Source organism: Acanthochromis polyacanthus, chromosome 16 (genome assembly GCF_021347895.1).
Source record: "Acanthochromis polyacanthus isolate Apoly-LR-REF ecotype Palm Island chromosome 16, KAUST_Apoly_ChrSc, whole genome shotgun sequence".
NCBI classification, from domain to species: Eukaryota; Metazoa; Chordata; class Actinopteri; family Pomacentridae; genus Acanthochromis; species Acanthochromis polyacanthus.
The window spans coordinates 35,344,872-35,363,739 of record NC_067128.1 but is presented as its reverse complement, the minus strand read 5'-3'; the positions used below and the strand labels follow the sequence as shown (position 1 = coordinate 35,363,739).

At 37.3% G+C, this 18,868-nt stretch overlaps 1 protein-coding gene across 1 annotated transcript; it reads left to right on the top strand.

Annotated features, from left to right (window-relative positions):
- Positions 1-1,391: 1,391 nt before the first annotated feature.
- LOC110965381 (elongation of very long chain fatty acids protein 4-like) lies at positions 1,392-15,755 on the top strand. The gene is made up of 7 exons (XM_022214404.2): positions 1,392-1,835; positions 4,530-4,619; positions 5,979-6,166; positions 9,073-9,153; positions 12,419-12,590; positions 12,673-12,800; positions 14,607-15,755. The coding sequence occupies exons 2-7, from the start codon at positions 4,553-4,555 to the stop codon at positions 14,892-14,894; spliced, it is 924 nt and encodes a 307-aa protein (XP_022070096.1). The 5' UTR covers positions 1,392-1,835; positions 4,530-4,552; the 3' UTR covers positions 14,895-15,755.
- The last annotated feature ends 3,113 nt before the right edge of the window (positions 15,756-18,868 follow it).

Here is an 18,868-nt window from a genome sequence, read left to right as displayed (position 1 = left end):
CTCCTCAGATGCTGAGAAGATTTTAGAAATGAGAGGTTTTCTGCTGCACGGGTGAATAAGTGTGTAATTACAGAGCAGCTGCAGCATGAAATGAACGAGTGTGGAGTAAACTGGGTCAGAAGAAATTACCGGTTAGCAGCATTTTAAGTAGCGTGCAGAAAGAATTTAACAGTAAAATGATACATATACTGTCTATATATATATTGACATTAATGCAAAAATCAGCTGACACTAATCGTTATTCTTTTTTCTTTCTACATTAAGGTCCAAAACATCTCAAACGATGTCTAAAGTGATTCAAAAAATGTACAAAATATTGCTAAATTTCATTTTAAATCTGTCCAGAATGACTCAGACAAAAAAATGTATTCAAAATTTGTTCAAAATTATGAAAATTACGAATGACTAAATGACCCAAAATCACACGTTAATGTTCAAAATGTGTCTGGAACTGTTGAAATATCCAGAATGAATCAGAAAATAGTCCAGCAGCACAAATATATGTTAAAAATGACTCAAAAAAAAAAATCCAAGATGACAAAATGACGCTCAAAACAACTTAAATTCTGTCCACAGTTGTTCAAATATGTTCAAAATGACAAGAAATTCATCTGGAACAACTCAGAAAATAGTCCAGCACCACAAATATATGTTAAAAGTGCCACAGAAGTGTATTTCAAAATCACAAAATGATGTTCAAAACAACCTTCATTCTGTCTAGAATTGTTGAACTATGTTCAAAATGACATGAAACTCAAACATATGTTTAAAAATGTCCAAAAAAGGCAAAATTATGAATAACAAAATGATCCAGAACCACTAACTAAAGTTCAAAATCACTTAAAATTCGGCTGTAATTGTTTAAATGTTCATTAAAAAATGCCAAAATTAATTAGTAACAGAAAAACAGAAGTTATTATTCTTTATTCATTCAAGATTAAGGTCCAAAATATCTCAAAATCTGTCCAAAGTTAAAAAAAAAAAAAGAAGCCCAAATCGGTGTTAAAAATCACTTAAAATCTGTCCGGAATGACTCAAACAAAAATTACTTTAAATTTGTCCAAAATTATAAAAAAGTTATGAGTGGCAAAATGACCCAGAATCACAAATTGATGTTCGTCGAAATATCCACAATGAATCCAGAATCACCCAAACTCCCCCTGAATCACTGAAGAAACTTTCCTGTGGACTTCCTGCATCAGAACAATCCAGTTTCTCCTGGAGCTCCACAGACGGCTGCACAGCGACATCTAGTGGCGGAAACGGGACATGACGAACAGGAAGTGGGGCGTTTTCCGCTGCCATGGCAACCTGCAGAGCCAATAGATGGAGAGAGTTTCATTTAGGATGCAGAAACACACGATGGGCTCAGAAACATGGCGGAATATTTCATGTTTATTCAGATTTATAGACGATAGGAGGTCAGTTTGCTGGTTAGTTTATCCATCGCACAGATGAGACTCTTTGCCGCGAACCGCAGCTTTCGCGCACGCGCACACAACACGCGACAGTCGGCTCCCGCATGCGCAGCTGCGACCGCCCGGCTTCTCCCCGGCGTCCAGCAGATTGAGAGAAGATGATGCGGCTGACGGTCGGCCCATGTCGCTCGTAGCTTTCCTCCCGCCTTGTCCCGATTCTTTTGCCAAATTTACCGCTAAATGTTGACGGTACCGGTGAACGGAGAGCAGCTGTAACGGCACAAAGAGGAGGAGGAGGAGAAGAAGAAGGAAAAGAAGGAGAACAAGAAGGAGGAAGGAGGAGGAGGAGCAGTGACTGGAAGGTGTTGGGCATCAGATCGCACCGAATGTCATTAAACGCTTATAAATATCCAGAACGTGAGTAAAAGCGTCTTTTTCATCATTACGCGCGTTTATGAAGTTGCTTTAATTTGTTTTTTTAAACACATTTAATGTATTAATGTGTAAGATAAAAGGTTAATTCTCAGTTTTATTCTTTAATTAGGTGCCAGAATAAGAAAACCATCAGAATCGGTTATTTCTGCGCAGCTTTTACGCACAGTTCCATCAGCTAATCTCACTCTGCGCTTCATCCTCTCAGCCGCCCACCTGTTCAACCTGCCTGAAAACGCACGTTTCCACCAACCCCCAACGCTTTTATCCGCCGCGACGCGTTCAAACAAACCCACGAGCTGCTTTGAGGCGTTTATTCTCTGCGGATTCTACGCTCGGAGCGCCGTTTTTCCCCCCTCCTTTGCGCAGCCTTTGTCCGGCTCTTTTTTCCGGTGCCACGGGGCTCATGCGGGCAGATAAGCATCGGCCGGGCTCGCGGGTCGTCGGGTTTTTGTGCTTAGGGCCCACATCTAAGCTCGCAGATCAATTGAATTTAAGCCTCTTGAGCGGACCGAGCGGAACCTGCTGACACATGCGCCGCGCTCTTTGTGTTCGCGCAGAGACCCGGCTGACCCTCCCTGCGCTCAAACAGCACGCTGGATGTGTTTTTACGCGCAAAAAACATCGTCTATTCTGCACATTATCCGCATTATCAGCAGTCTTTCGTCCCCCTCCTGTTGCTGCTGCTTTAAACGGAGGAATTAATAATTTACAGGGCAGCTGATGTGACGCATCGGATTAATTATAGATTAATATGGAGACACCTGCTCTCAGCTCTCTGCTGGATAAGAACTCTTTATTATGCAACTAATTACAGCGGAGGATCCTCTATTGGGTTTAACAGAGGAATGATGTGTGTCAGAGTAGAAACAATAATGCTCCATCACGTCTCATGTAATTATCTGAAATTCAACAGGAATCGATACAAAGTGCGTTTTCTGTTAGTGGAGACGTTTCAGATGAACTGGAAAAGCTTCATCTGTGCACAAAAACACGCGAATATGAAGTAAAAGTGACACAGCAGAAAGTGAATGTGGCTCTGAGCTGCTCCACTGGAGACGGAATTAAACACTTTAACTCCGTTAATCGCCATCAAACAGAGAAAGTGTCCAGAGCAGGAGTCACAAAGAAAAGAGAAGAGTTGCAGCAACTTAAAGAGTTTGAGTTGCATCGACTTAAATCTTTTTATTCCTCTGAACTAAAAAATATGAGTTATTACAAAGTAAGTGTTTGTTTTACCGGAATGCATCCGTTATATCAGGATTTTTGTAAAAATTACATGTGTGTCGTTTAAAAAATTGAAGAAATATTAACATCATGATGTCAGATGCACCCATATTGGATCTACTTAAATCATTTTATTGTTCCTAAGTAAAAAAAAATAAGTTGCAACTTAATTTTTTTGGAAAATTAACCTGAAAATGTCTGTTTTGTCTAAATTAAGTTTTTGTTTTAGCCAAATGCATACTTCAAATTGTGTGGTTTTTTTTTTAAATTGATACCTTTCCTTTAAAAAATTGAAGAAATGTTAACATCATGATGTCTAAATTGGAGCTACTAAAGTCATTCTATTCCCACGACGTAAAAAATATGAGTTACTGGAACTTGATTTGAAGGAAAATCAAGCTGACTCTGTTGGTTATTTTGCAAATTAAGTGTTTGTTTTACCAAAATGCATACTTTAAAATGTAATTTTTGTAAAAAAAGATTCGTCTTTTGTTTGAAAAAGTTGAAGAAATGTTAGTGTCATGATGTCAGATGCACACAAATTTGGCAGTTTTGCTAAAACTAGAGCAGTTTAAAGTGACAAAATGTGATTTCAAGTCGATAAAATCCACAAAAACATCCACCACAGCAGAAAAGGATCAATGAAATTCATCCAACTACAACTTAAATACACTTTTTACAGCGTAGTGCATGAGCAAAATACATTCAGTACATGCAACAGTTGCAAACTGGAGCAGATTTCCCTTTAACTCTTGAAACTGCAGTGATTAATCAGCTGGTTATTCATATATATATATATACTGGTTTAAAACATAACAGTGGATGGAAGAGGTTTTAGAGCGAGGAAAAGGAAAATTACCTGCGTAAAACTGATGAAAATTGAAAATAAAACTAAAAATGTACATGTTTTGGTAAGTTTTGCTAGTATAACAAGCATTTTTGGTATTTAAAAGATCAGAAATGCGCCCAAATTTTGCACTTTTGCCACAATCAGAACAGTTTAAAGTGACAAAATGTGATTTTAGGTTGATAAAATCCACAAAAAGAACCCCACCAAAGCAAAAATGATCAATGATTTTCATCTAACAACAGCTTAAATCCACATTTTACAGTGGAGTATTTGTGTAAAATACGTTTAATTCATGCAGCAGCTGCAGACTATCAACTAGAACTGCTTTGCCAACTGATTTTTTAAAAAGGGCAAGTTTAAATTCTGTGATTTCCGCCTGTTAAAGGTGAATGTTTTCTCATTTCTTTTCTCCTCTATCACAACAATCTGATTGTCTTTAAGTCATTTAAGGAAACTCTGATCCACATTTTTCATCGTTTTCCAACCAAACGATCAACAGAGAAACTAATGAGAATGACGTTCTGCTTAATAAAATCCTGCTGGCTCCTCTAATGGGATGTGGGCGGTCTGTAATTTAATCAAATATTCTGTTTTCTCTGCAGTATAATCGAGACCAAAGGGAGCCATGGAGGTCGTAACGCATTTTGTGAATGACACTGTAGAGTTTTACAAATGGAGCCTTACTATAGCAGGTAAGACGGGATGGACGGCTTCGTACGTGTAGAAATACTGGTTCTAAATTCACGTACATATTCTGGGATAAAACACAGAAGAGGATAATAATGGATGCTTGTTGTCCCCTAAGAGATTTTAGCTGCTGCAAAAGGAGAATCACCAGCGTAAAACTGACGAAAATAAGAGATAAAAACTAAAAACGTGCATTTTATTAGCAAATGTTGTGAACATAACGAACATTTTTGTTCATTAAAAGCTCAGAAATGACAGAAAATGCAGAAAAAAAATGCAAATATCTGAAAATCCTCCTTTCAGTCCTTAATATACACATTTATGTATAAAAAGTTTTTTGACCAATACTGTAAAAGGACAAATTAATATTTGTAAAATATTTTTTGCTAATTTAAATAAAGTAAAAGTCTGTTTTATTATCAAATACTTAAAAAAACAAATGAATATTTGTAAAACAATATTTTTTTTCGCTGATTTAAATACAGTAAAATTTGGTTTTATTGTCAAATATTGTAAAAACAAGAAATTAATATTTGTAAAATAATATTTTCTAGTCATTTAGATATTGTAAATATCAGTTTTACTGTCAAATACTTTAAAAAGGACAAATAATATTTGTAAAATATTTTCTTTTGCTGGTCTAAATGCAGTAAAATATTGTTTTATTGTCAAATATTGTAAAAAGAACAAATGGCTCTTTGTAAATTATATTTTTGCTGATTTTAAAACAGTAAAAATGTGTTTTATTCTCAAATACAGTGTAAAGACCAAATGATTATTTGTAAAATGATTTTTTTTGTTAATTTAAATACAGTAAAATTTTATTGTCAAATACTGCAAAAAGAACAAATGACTCTTAAGAAAATCATTTTTTGTTGATTTTACACTTCAGGTGTCAGTGTAACACAGACTGGGTTTATTCTGCTTCTTTTAATGCATCGTCACTCATTTTTAGCAGGAAAAAGCCTGACAGTGGTTGAATTTTTCATGATTTTTGCAAAAATGCTTCATGTGCATTGATTTACCTGCAGTGCAAACAGCAGTAAAATGTAGATTTTACACAAAAAAGGCCAAAAAAGTGGCCAAAAGCTTCAACACGTGAGCATATCTGATATTTATGTCTGCAATTTCTTATGATAATATGGACACAAGACAATAATTACACTGATAACCAACAGTAGCTGCGATTATTTTAACATTTTTCTCATTTTAACCTCCAAATATACGCTTTGGTTCACATATTTAACCATTAGGCTCCTGATTAAATGACACAAAAACTCACCACGTGGTCGGTAAAGTTGCATTAAACGAGCTCTACATGTATTTTTCTCCTGATTTCTGTGCTTGATTACTTTCCCCTGAAGACAAGCGGGTGGAGCGCTGGCCCATGATGGCGTCCCCGCTGCCCACGCTGGCCATCAGCTGCCTGTACCTGGTCTTCCTGTGGGCGGGGCCTCGCTACATGCAGGACCGCCAGCCGTTCACGCTCAGGAAGACCCTCATAGTCTACAACTTCAGCATGGTGGTCCTCAACTTCTACATCGCCAAAGAGGTGGGTAACCAGATGAGACGCTGCTCAGGAGGACTTTAAGAGGGTTTTAAAGTTTCGAGATGACGGCTACGATAAAGTCCGGCTTTTTATAGTAAAAGATTATTGTATACAAAGATGGACAAACCCTCGCCTTAGGTTACTTATACGCTGCCTGAAGAACAGTTTGTAAGCTCCAGATGCCTTTAAGGACTTACATTTTAATGCTAATTACTGCGTCAGAGTAGGATTTTGTTTGTCCGAGTCCACAGTGTGGAAAACACTGAAGATACTATATTTTACATGCAAACACAGGATACGTCACATAAAAAATGAAGTCAAAAATTTGAGTTCCTGCAACTTAATCTGAAGGAAAATCAACCTGAAAGTTTCCATTTTTTCCAAATTAAATGTTTGTTTGAGCCAAATGCATACTTTAAAACATGAGATATTAAAAAATTATAAATCTTTCCTTTAAAAATTTGAAGAATGTTAACATCATGATGTCAGATGCACCTAAATTTTGCACTAAATTGGATCGACTTAAATCTTTTTATTCCTCTGAAGTAAAAAAGCCGAGTTGCTGCAACTTAATCTGAAGGAAAATCAACCTGAAAGTTTCCGTTATTTCCAAATTAAGTGTTTTTTTTAACCCAAATACATCCTTTAAATCATGATTTTTGTCAAAATTATGTCTCTTTAAAATTTTGAAAAAAAATGTTAACATCATGATGTCAGATGCACCTAGATTTTGCACTAAATTGGATCTATTTAAATCATTTTATTTCTCTGAAGTTAAAAATTTGAGTTGCTGCAACTTACACCCCCTGTCAAAAGTTTTGAGACGGGTTCTCATTCAAATGAATGAGGACCCGTCTCAAAACTTTTGACAGGGGGTGTAAGTTGAAGGAAAATCAACCTGAAATTCCAAATTAAGTGTTTGTTTTAGCCAAATGCATCCTATAAAACGGGCTATTTCTAAAATTTGACTTATTTTCTTTGAAAAGTTTAAAGAAATGTTAGCATCATGATGTCAGATGTGCAGAAATTTTACACTTTTGCCAAAATGAGAACAGTTTAAAGTTACAAAGTGTGATTTCAAGTTGATGAAATCCACAAAAATACTGGTCAGGTATTAAGACGCAGTATTTAAGAAGTTTTTTAAAGATTTAAGGTGACTGTTATGACGAATTCCAGCTTTTTGAAGTGAATTTAAAAGATTAGTGTAAATAAAAATGGACTAACCCTCATCTTTGGTTACTTACACCCCCTGTCAAAAGTTTTAGGACACCTTCTCATTCAAATGAATGAGAAAGCGTCCTAAAACTTTTGGGGGTGTATATGTTGCCTGAAGAGCAGTCTCAAAGCTCAGGATACATTTTAGTACTTTACTTTTCATGCTAATCACTTATTTTGTTTGCCCGAGTACATGGTGTGAAAAACGACAAAGATGTATGCAGACAGAGGATTCGTGTCGTATGTAGTGGTGTTTGGAAGAAGGATAAACAAACATACAACAGCTCATTTTACACGAAATAACTATGATTTATATGTGAGTCAGATGGTCGAATGCTAAGTCAAGTATTAAGACGCAGTCAAACGAGTATATGTAGTGCTTCCAACACTTAGTAAAGGCAGCTACTGAATGGAAAAATAAAACATACAGCACCAACCTTAAGCCTTATTATAATCTGAATTAATGAGTTCTCTAAAAATTCACCCCAGTACAGTTTTCAGTAGTACTTAAATTACTCGTAAATTTGGGCATTTTAACATGGAGGTCTATGAGGATGGACGCTTTTGGAGTCAGCCCCTAGTGGACATTTGCAGAACTACAGCTACGGCTTTAAGATTACAAAAACCTTTATTCTAGAAATGTTATAGCTAATGAAATAAATGTAGAAAATCATTATTAGTGAAGTTGGTTCCTAATTTTGGGGATTAGGGGTCTTAGAATCTGACAATACATCAAATTAGATTTTGCATTTCAATAATATTAATAATAATAACAATGAGCTTTCTTTCACCAGAACCTTTTAAAACTGGGGTTACAATGTGCTGTACAGAAAAGAGTGACAAGAAAACATTAAAAAGGCATAATTTTTTTTTAAAAAGACATCACGAACTGCTATAAACTTTTATAAAGAAGCTGTTTCATTAGCAGCTTTCTGCAGTAGTCTATCAGATCAACACCCAGCTGCTGTTTTTGTGGCTGCTAATTAGCATGTAGCATGTTAGCATTGGAGCTGACAGGTCGCTATCTCATCCTGCTATTTAATTATGACTGCAGCTAAAAATTACCCTCACTGTTGATCATTTTCTCCATTATTGTTGTGTTAGTTTGGTTAATAAAATGGTGAAAAACAATTAAAAAGTCCAAGAAAATGTCTTGATTTGTACTCAGCCTATAGATATTCTGTTTACCTTCATAGAGGAGGGGAAAAAACCCAAAACATTCACATTTAGGAAACAGAAATCACAGAATTTAGTCGTTTTTCTTTTTGATAAATGCTCAAAATGATGAATCAGTCGTGGAAGTAGTTGGGTGTTAATTAAATAGTTGACGACTGATTGATTAATTGTTGCAGCTCAGTGCTTCATATGAACGTAATCTGATGCTGAAGTGGTTGAACGGCGGGTTTAGTGATGGAGAAATGTGTTTTGTTCTGTAATATATCCACTCAAATGGAAGCAAAAGCTGCAGCAGAGGATGTATTTTTGAAGTCCTTTGAAATATGTCCTGTAATAATGAGCTAACAGTTGCTCTCTTGTCTGTGTTTCCAGCATCATTTAGTGTTTTCAAGCGTTCCTTGTTTGGATAATAGTGAATCAGAAGGAGTCCTTTGTGCAGCAGCTGTTATTATCGAGGAAACGTGTCTGGTTTTTCCCCTCAGATTTGTTCTAACCGGTCGTTTTCTGTCTTCTCTCAGCTCCTGCTAGGTTCTCGAGCAGCCGGGTACAGCTACCTCTGTCAGCCTGTCAACTACTCCAACGACGTCAATGAAGTCAGGGTGAGAAGCTTCAGAATAAATCAGTAGAACAACAGTAGTCTGGTTTAAAGCTGCAGAGGATGCTGGATGTGAACCCTGCAGTGACAGAAGACGGATTTCTAAACAGATAAATCACCAGATATCAGTAAAAACAAAACAATTTCATAATATGTTCCCCTTGGTACAAAGATTAACATGAAAAATCTGTAAAATCATATCTAATGATAAATGAGCTTTGTAGTTTCTATTAAAAAGCAAGAATAGCAGTAAAACTACCCAGAAAACAGCCTCGTGGGGTTCAGAAGACTGAATTATCATCCTCAAAGGTTATTTACAGGGATTTAAAGGCAACGGTATAAAAATAAAACGTACAACAGAATAATATGAATTTAAATAAATTAAATGAATCAAAAACAGTACAGATGAGCCGAGTAAAAATGCACAAATATTTTGTACTGTAGAAGACAAAAGACAGGAAAATAAAAAAAAACATGCAATGAAGAAGAAAAATTACTTCAAATTAAGAAAATAAAAGTGCAGATAAATTTAAGAACAGCGGAGAAAAAAGACTGAGAAATAAAAGAAAAAAAATCTGGTCTCAAACGGGGAAAGTCAGGAAAAAAGGTGAAAAACCCCCCACAATGAATGAAAACTGTTAAAAAGAAAAGAAAAAACAAACAAAAAGAAAAGAAAAAACAAACAAAAAACTATGAAAATAACTGCAAATATCTGTAAATCATCCTTTCAATCCTTAATATACAAAATATGTGTTTCAAAAGCAGGAAATATGTGTAAAATAATATTTTTTGTTGATTGAGATACAGTAAAATATTGTTTTATGTTCAAATACTGTAAAAAGAAGAAATTGCTATTATTTAAAAATATTTTTTGTTGACTTAAATGCAATAAAATTTAGTTTTATTGTTCAATGCTGTAAAAAGAACTAATAATTATATATTTTTTTGCTGATTTAGATACAGTAAAATACTGTTTTACATTTGCTAAATAATGTAAAAAGAACAAATGACTATTTGTAGAAGTTATTTACAGGTTGGGCTTTTTTTTGTCTGAGAGTTTACCAAATATTATCTGTCATGTAACAAAACGGGGAAAGTAAGAGTATTTTTCCGGATAAACTGCAGCTGAAAGTGAGGATTTGAGCAGGTGCAGGTGATTTAAGGAGGGTTTGGTTTTGTCAGGAGGATGATCAGTCTCACCACCTAAACTCCTCCCAGTCTCCTCCCTCAGATCACCATGACCTTAATCAGGGACTCTGCTGCAGGGTTAGCGTTAGCGTTAGCATTAGCGTTAGCACAGGTGAGATACGAAGGCGTGGAGACGTCTCATCTTTCTGAACTTCTCAGTTTGCACCATCTGATCAATAAGTTGTCTTACTGTTTATTTTTACACTGATCTCATGTAGGAAGATTAAAATCCCTCTTTAGGTGAGGCACATGATTATAAAACTACAAAAAAATAAATAAAAATTAAGTGTTCAAACAACAGATGTGGAAGAAAAATAAACCAAACTAAACAACCAAACAATTACATCCAAAGACACAAAATAATTTTTAAAAATGGGCCGTTTTCAGTCGTTCCGTTTCCAATGCAGGAGAACGTTAAAAAATCCTAGCAGCTGGACATGATTCCACTTTTATGCATCAAACTGAACAATTTAGGCTGATTATTTTAGCTTATAAAGCTAATTTTTCACTGCTGATGGTGATGTTAGAGAGGAAGTCACTGCTGTTGGATGAAATACAGCATTTGTTGTCTTGTAAAATCAAAATTAAACTCCAGCTTGCAGCTTTCCATGAGTCTACTCAGGAAATGTTCTTTTTCTTCATTCTCAAAGAGGTTCCAGAGGGACGGATGTTGCAGTTAGAACATAAGTTCAGACGAAGCTCCTGCTGTGGAAAGCAGCCGGACTTCTGTCTGCGGTTGGATATGAATGAAATAACAGAGGATTTGCTGCACTTATTTGTAAAATCCACCACTAAAAATGTCTAAAATAAAAACTGTTTGTTGCAGCAGCTCAGCATCCTTTTATCTCCACTACAAATGAATATTATATTAACAGACTGAAGCCGTTAAAGATGCAGCTGGGATGTGTAAAGCTTTAGAAATGACCTCCAACGTCTGTGTTTTACAGCAAATTTGCACTAAATAAGCAAAGTCTGTGTTTTACTGAACTTACTGGCATTATACGCAGATATTATAATAATATAGTGGTGCATAATTTATTTGTTTTATTTTTATGTATTTCTTTATTTGATGGGGACAGAGCACATTAATGAACGTCTATTTAGACAGAACAGACATTCATATGCTGGATTATAGCAACAATGCTGATTTACATCTAGACAGCTGAGCGTCCTGAAAGACAGAAAAATGATCCAGATTTTGCTTTTCTGACTGATTTAATCTTTCTGTTGCAGCATGATCTCCTTGAATTTGTACGAAAAATGTTAAAATAATTGACATTGCAGCATCTGTAATCCTGGAAAATGTGCAAAGAGGAAGAAAAATCTTTAAAAAGACCAAAATGACCGAAATATGGTTAAATATGCTGCAAAATGTTGCACAAAAAAGGACAGAGAAATAAAAGTGTGTAAGTGTAAAATAAGAAATCAAGGGTGTCAGAAAAAACAGCACAAAAGAAACAAACATTGGAATACTGAACATTCAAAACTGTAAAAATAAATATATTAATTAATTAATAAATTAATAAAAGAAAGACAACAAAAAAAGGCCACACCAACAAAAAACATTAAAATAATTCCTCTCAATCTTTAAAACAGAACATTTATGTTTCAGAAAATAAAAATTAGTTTTATTATCAAATACTCTAAAAATAACAAATGACTATTCATAAAATAATGTTTTTTGCTGATTGAAATACAGTAAAATTGTGTTTTATTGTTAAATACTGGAAAAAAAAAACAGAGAAATGTTCCTTACTGCGTCCTGCATGTTGAATCCGTCTAATCATCCTTTGAGATTTTGCTTTTCTGACTGATTTCATCTTTCTGTCTCCTGAATTAGCTCCTAAAACGCTCCAAACTTTCACTTTAAATTGAAAATGCAGCTTTTATAATTCTCAAAATCCTCAATAGAGACAGAAGAAAGTTGCAGAGAAGATCAAAAATCTTACAAAGAAAGTGAAAAACGACCCAAAATGACCAAAATATGTTGAAATATGTTGGGTAATTATCAGTGAGAATCAGTGCAGCGACGCCAATGCGGTACAAACAGTGACTAAAGTCCGCCTGTTCCTCGTCTCCAGATAGCTTCAGCTCTCTGGTGGTACTATATCTCCAAAGGAGTGGAGTTCCTGGACACAGTTTTCTTCATCCTGAGGAAGAAGTTCAACCAGGTGAGCTTCCTGCACGTCTACCACCACTGCACCATGTTCATCCTGTGGTGGATCGGCATCAAGTGGGTTCCTGGAGGACAGTGTGAGTATCAGCTCCTCTCCTTTCACCTCCTTTGGTCCTCCACAGACAACATCTGACAGAACTTTAACATCGCTCTCCACAGCTTTCTTTGGTGCAACCATCAACTCGTCCATCCACGTCCTCATGTACGGTTATTATGGTCTGGCGGCGCTGGGACCTCAGATGCAGAAGTACCTCTGGTGGAAGAAATACCTCACCATCATCCAGATGGTGGGTAGCTGCACCATCAGCATCATCAGTGGCCATTAAGTAGAAATATTATGGAGTTTTGAAGGTCTTCTCTGCTTCTAAAATGCAACAAAAACTAGTTCCAACCAACATAAGGTTGGGTTAGAACCTAAAATACTGGTTCCTAGTGAGAACTCGACGCCAGCTGGATCCAAAAATATCTGCAGGTTTCAAGTCTCATCTTTTACCATCACGTCTGATGAGTTTAACTGTTTGCAGGGTTTTCTAGCTAACAGACTTCCATTGTTTCACTATAAGGCTGCAGCTAATGGTACATTCCTCTGTTGATCTTCTTGTTTTCTGGAGAAATCTGTTAGTTTTTGGCTCTACAATTGTCCAAAAATGTCCATCTAGACATTGTTTCCCCACAAAACAAGGCCCAGATGGACATTTTCAACAAAAAAATCACAGTTTTGAAGCTAAAATAAGAGAATTTCGACCTTTTTTTGGAAAAATAGTTGATGATTGATTTAACAGTTGACAACTGATGGATTAATCTATTAGCTGTTTGGTCTACAGATGTCAGGAAATGTCCGTCTGGGTCTTGTTTTACCAACAACCCAAAGAAACCTTCGTCTATCAAAGGGCAAGACAAGGCCCAGGTCAACATTTTCTCACACAAAATACTCACATTTAGTAGTCGACCGATAATTTAATAGTTGACAACTGATTGGTTCATTGACTTAAACATGACTTTCTGGATTCCCTGAAGGGTTGCAGGTTTGAATGGTTGCCTCGGCTGAAGTAAACGAACATGAATTTGATAACTGGCAACTCGTCAATCAAACATATCGTTTGCTGTAGCTCTAGTTTCCTGCAGAATGATTGGTTGTCCAGGTACCGAATGGAAACGATGCATGAACGAGGATCAGACTGATTCTTTGTTGTTGGTTGAAGTCCTCTTCAGACGCCGTATACACAACGTTTTATGGTGCTAAAGATTAGAGTTCTAATTAAGACAGTTTGGTTCGTAGTGTTCGTCCATGAAAAGTGTTCCTAATTGTTTAAACAGGAAGTTTTATTCTGGAAACGGGCAAGAACCTTATTAGAAAATCAATTCTCAGTCTAAAATACCCAAAGGTTTCTTTGGGCTGTGGGCAAAACAAGGCGCAGATGGACATTTTCTGACAGAAAACATTCACAGTTTAAAAGCTGAAATAGGAGAATTTTGAATATTTTTCTATTAATTGAATAGTTGACAACTGATCCGTTAACCGACTAATCATTGCAGTTTTACTTTCTGGATTCCCTGAAGGGTTCCAGGTTTTAAAGGTTGCCTCGGCTGAAGTAAACGGAAACATGAATTTGATAATTGACAACTGCTCAGTCCATCAATACCACAGCTGTTGCATTTTTTTCTGCATTTCTGGAATATTGCAATGAGAAGAGTTGGAACCAATCAGAAGACAAGTGAAGTTTATTTCTGGGATAGTTTTGGAATCTGTTCAAAAACACAAAAACATGGGAGAATAAAAGCAGTGTTAACGATCTGATCTTTGATGCGTTACAGTTCTATTTTGGCCTGTTTTTCACAGTTAACATCTGAATTAACACTTGTTTGCTGTGATTTTGCTAGATATTACTTCTAAAGTAATGTCTATTTCAGTGATATTTCTATAGAAACAGATTTTTAAGCGTAGAATATTGTGAGGAATGTCTTTACATGAGCTACAAAGCTGGTCCCATGTCTGCTTTGTTGCTTTATTTTGTAACTTCTGTTGCATTTCACTGCATTTCCTGCTGTTTTTTTGTTCTGTAATTAATCACCATTCACGCCTGTTTCCTCAGATCCAGTTCCACGTCACCATCGGCCACGCCGGCCACTCCCTCTACACCGGCTGCCCCTTCCCCTGCTGGATGCAGTGGGCTCTGATTGGCTACGCCGTCACCTTCATCATCCTCTTCGCCAACTTCTACTACCACGCCTACCGGGGGAAGCCGTCCTCGTCCTCGCACAAGGGCGCCAAGCCCGTCGCCAACGGCAACGCCACGGTCACCAACGGCCACAGCAAAGCCGAGGAGGAGGTGGAGGAGAACGGCAAGAGGCAGCGGAGAGGCCGAGCGAAGAGGGAGTGAAGCATCGGCGGCTAACGGGACAGTCGGGAGGACGGGGAGGGGAAGGAAGAACCGCGCGACGTCCCTGCAGACGGACGGACGTAAACTGGGACCAACTGGACGAGGCAGCAGAGAGTCTGGTTCTGGGAGGATGGAAGGGTGCTGGTTGTCCCCATTTACAGTTTTTTAATTCAACAAATCGCCGACAGGCTCCGAGCTTCGGACCGGAACCGGAACCAGAAACCCTCCAGGAGCTGCATGCTGCTCAGCAAACCAAAACTCACCTCCAACTTTTCTACTCTGGATTCCAGTAAAGTTTTAACGCTTCCATAGTCTTTAATGATGCTTAATTTATATTCTAGTGCTCTGAAAGAGTTTTATTGCATTTTAACTATTATCAACAACTTTTCTCTCGTTTTTTGTTTACAAATCTTTAGTTGAGTCGGCTAGCAAACGGAAAAATGAAACTGTTCTCACGTCTGCCATCTATCTGCTGTATTTAACACCTTCTGCTCTCCAACATGGACTTCACTCGTCTAACTGTGCTGCATTTACAGAATCTATTTTCTCTGTGTTCATTGTGAATTTAAAAAACATGGTTTAAAACACTTTGAGGATGAAAGTTTAGGTTTTTTTTTCTAGAATTTGTGCGATTATCTTTGTTAAAACTCATATTTTTGTGGGTCCTCGTGGTTTTATTTCTTTTTTTTTGCTGTGCGATGTAGCTGAGAGGTCGGTGGATGTTGATGTCTCGCTGCCACGTAGGACTGAAGGGAGCTTTTCTTTTTTTCTTTTTTATTTAAAAGATTATTTTACTGTCCAAACCTGACACAGCTTCCTGGCTGCACATAGAACTGAAATAAAGACGGTGTCAGCACCCCACGGGTCACGTTTGTGTGTCTTTGTGTTAGTTTTAGTCGTAGCATGTGCGACAAAATGCTGTAACATGACAGTTTTTATAAAAAGTAATCGATTGTTTCTGGAAAGGTGTCGATGCCGAGACAAAAATCACCATAAAACTGCATATTGGTGCATCTCTGCTTATTTTATAGCTTTATTTTTGTGTTTTATTTGCATATATTGGTTTATATCCGTCAGTCCGACACGTGTTTCTCCATAAATAAATGAACGAAACTTTAAAATGCTGCTTAAAATTGATTTTAGTGGCACTGATTTAATCCATGACCAGAAGACAAAAAGTTTATTTATGCTGTAGTTCTGAAATCTGTTCAAATACACAAAAAAATACGTAAAACATGAAAATGATGACAAGTATTATGGAAGAGACAGTAAAACTGTGTTCAAGATCAGCTTTTATGTGTTACAGTTCAGTTTTGGTTGTTTTTTTTACAGTTAACATCTTAATTTGCTGTCATTTTACCAGATATTCCCTCTAACATAACTGGGAAATGGATTTTTCTGTCTAATGATATTTTTGGTATAAAAACATAAGAGTGTCTTTATGTGAGCTACAGAGCTGCTCCCAGGTCTGCTTTGTTAGGTTGTTTTGCAAATTCTGCACAGTTGTTGAGTTTTTACTGCATTTCTGGCAGTTTTCTTTGTGCGATTTCTGCGAGAGTTGGAACCAATCAGAGGACAAATGAAGTTTATTTATGCTGTAGTTTTGGAGTCTGTTCACTCCAAAAAAATGAGAAACAGCATTAAAAAAAACTGTAAAACATGGAAAAATGGCAAATAATATGGAATATAATGGAAAGCAGTGGTAATTCAAATACAGTAAAACACTGGTGAAGAACATTTTTGGCCAGTTTTTACAGTTAATGTCTTTGTGTTGGTTTTCAGCTGCTGAAGGAGTGAGATGTTACCCATTAACCCAACTTAATCTGAGAGCCTTCCCTTCCCTCCCCCATCCTCCCCCGGTATCTCCCTCTTCCATCCCCCTTCTTCTTCAAGGTGCGCCGTCTTTGCCCTGTCCAGACAGATCTGCCCTAATCTTTGGGGGCAAATTGGCTTTAGCTCCAAAAGAGCTTACTTCCACGTCACTCCACGCAGGAAAAGCAGGTCACTGGAAGAGAAGCTAATCTGCCATCAGGTTCTCTCTGCAGATCTGGACCTGTGTGGATTAGTTAATGTTTGGCGTTGATTCGTAGCCTGAATGGCTGCAGAAGGAACACGATCTGAACGTCCTGCCTTTCTTCCTGTAGCTACAAACCACACTGTGGATTCACTAATGGCATCCGCTGAATTATTTATCCACAATATCCTTTTCCTTCGTCCCAAAGCTTCGGCTCAAACTCACTCTGAGCAGCTGAAACTACAGAATGGACTGAAAATAAATAGGTTTTAATGACATTAAGAAACATTTAAGGATCAAAATTGACATTAAAGTTGTATTCAGCATTGCAAAAGTAACAACCTGAATGCAAAAATGGATCTTAAAAGAGCTAGTTAAAACCTATAAACTGACAGTGAATTTTTGAGGACATTACAGTTAAAAGTGCAGATTTTTGCAGCTCTTTCACTCCTTCCTCCACATCCTGCTGGACTTTCCATCCTCCTCTTTATCCTGCTGCTCCACCAGCTGCCTCCTTTTCTCCCATGATGCACCGGTGTAGAGGTGGCAGCAGTAGATGTGAATGACAGAGTGGATGAGGAGGAGCGTTCGTCCTCCTCGGGGACGCTCAGGGATCTAAGCCAGGAGAACTAAGAGGATTGCAGCGAGGGCCGAGGCTTTTCTATCAAAGGCATTTAGCTCAGGTCACTATAACCTGCAGCCGGCAGCACAAACAGCTGTTCACACGGTTAAAACGCACCATGAGGGCTCACGTTTCTGCACAATTAACCAGACAATTCACTTTATTACTAGTAGAACTTCAACTGAGCAAATTATTCAGGGAAAATAAAATATAAAACACACCACGAGCGCTCAAGTTTCTGCACAATTTACCAGAAAATGCACTTTAATGTTAGTAGAACTTCATTTAAACATATTCTCCGGGGAAAATAAAGTATAAACCACACCATGACTGCTCATATTTCTGCACGATTAACAAGAAAATTCACTGTAATGTTAGTAGAACTTAATTTGAACATGTTTCTCAGGGAAAGTCAAGTAAAAAACACACCATGAACACTTGGTTTTCTGCACAATTAACTAGAAAATTTGCTTTATTAGTAGTGGAACTTGAACTAAGCGCAATCCTCAGGGAAAATACAGTACAAAACACACCCTGAGAGCTGAGGTTTCTGCACAATTTACCAGAAAATTCACTTTATTACTAGTAGAACTTAATTTGAACATGTTCTTCAAGGAAAATAAGGTATAAAACACACCCCGAATGCTCAAGTTTCTGCACAATTTAGCAGAAAAACAGGGAAAATAAAGCCTAAAACATACTTCTGCACCTCAAAAAGGTTCTCCGAGGGGCTGCCAACATGTGGAGCAGTCCTGGAAGTCTCCTGAGACCCTCGGAGGTCTGGTTACCGGAGGGTGAAGGGTCAGTTTGGAGGGTTAAACCCTGCAAACCTGACCCGTCATTCACTCATCTCATTAGCAATTATATGACTAAGGAGCTCATTCTAGCCTAAGAGAGTGGAAACAGTCAGCGTTTTACTGGCTCTCCGTCTGTGGCCAGATTAGCAGAGGACGGCTGGTGCAGGAGGAGCGCCACCTGCTGGAGATTTAACGCTAAACTTCACTGCATGAGCATGGTACACTGCATGGTACACGCAATGCTTTCCTGTCTGCATTTCATTCAGTTTCCTGCTATATACAATCACACAGACACTGGTTACCATTAATTATATTGGTTTATGTTTATTTGCAAAAATGTGAAAGTTGCTTCTGATAAAAAATGCATGACGGTTTATTTTGTAGGAGACATTGTTAAGTGGTTTTACAGCTGAAGACAGACACTGTATTGAAAAGCTTGCTGATGCTTCCAGGTGCAGTTGGGAACTCATTTATCATGATTAAAACTTCTGGAAGCTTTAGAAAGACGCGCATACAGAAGGAGGTGGAAAATCAAACTTGC

Excerpts from the sequence above, each read along its gene's own strand:
- LOC110965381 (XM_022214404.2), top strand. The coding sequence starts at position 4,553 with ATGGAGGTCGTAACGCATTTTGTGAATGACACTGTAGAGTTTTACAAA. Across the intron at positions 9,154-12,418 it reads ACGACGTCAATGAAGTCAGG|ATAGCTTCAGCTCTCTGGTG; the intron begins GTGAGAAGCTTC and ends CCTCGTCTCCAG. Across the intron at positions 12,591-12,672 it reads GTGGGTTCCTGGAGGACAGT|CTTTCTTTGGTGCAACCATC; the intron begins GTGAGTATCAGC and ends CGCTCTCCACAG.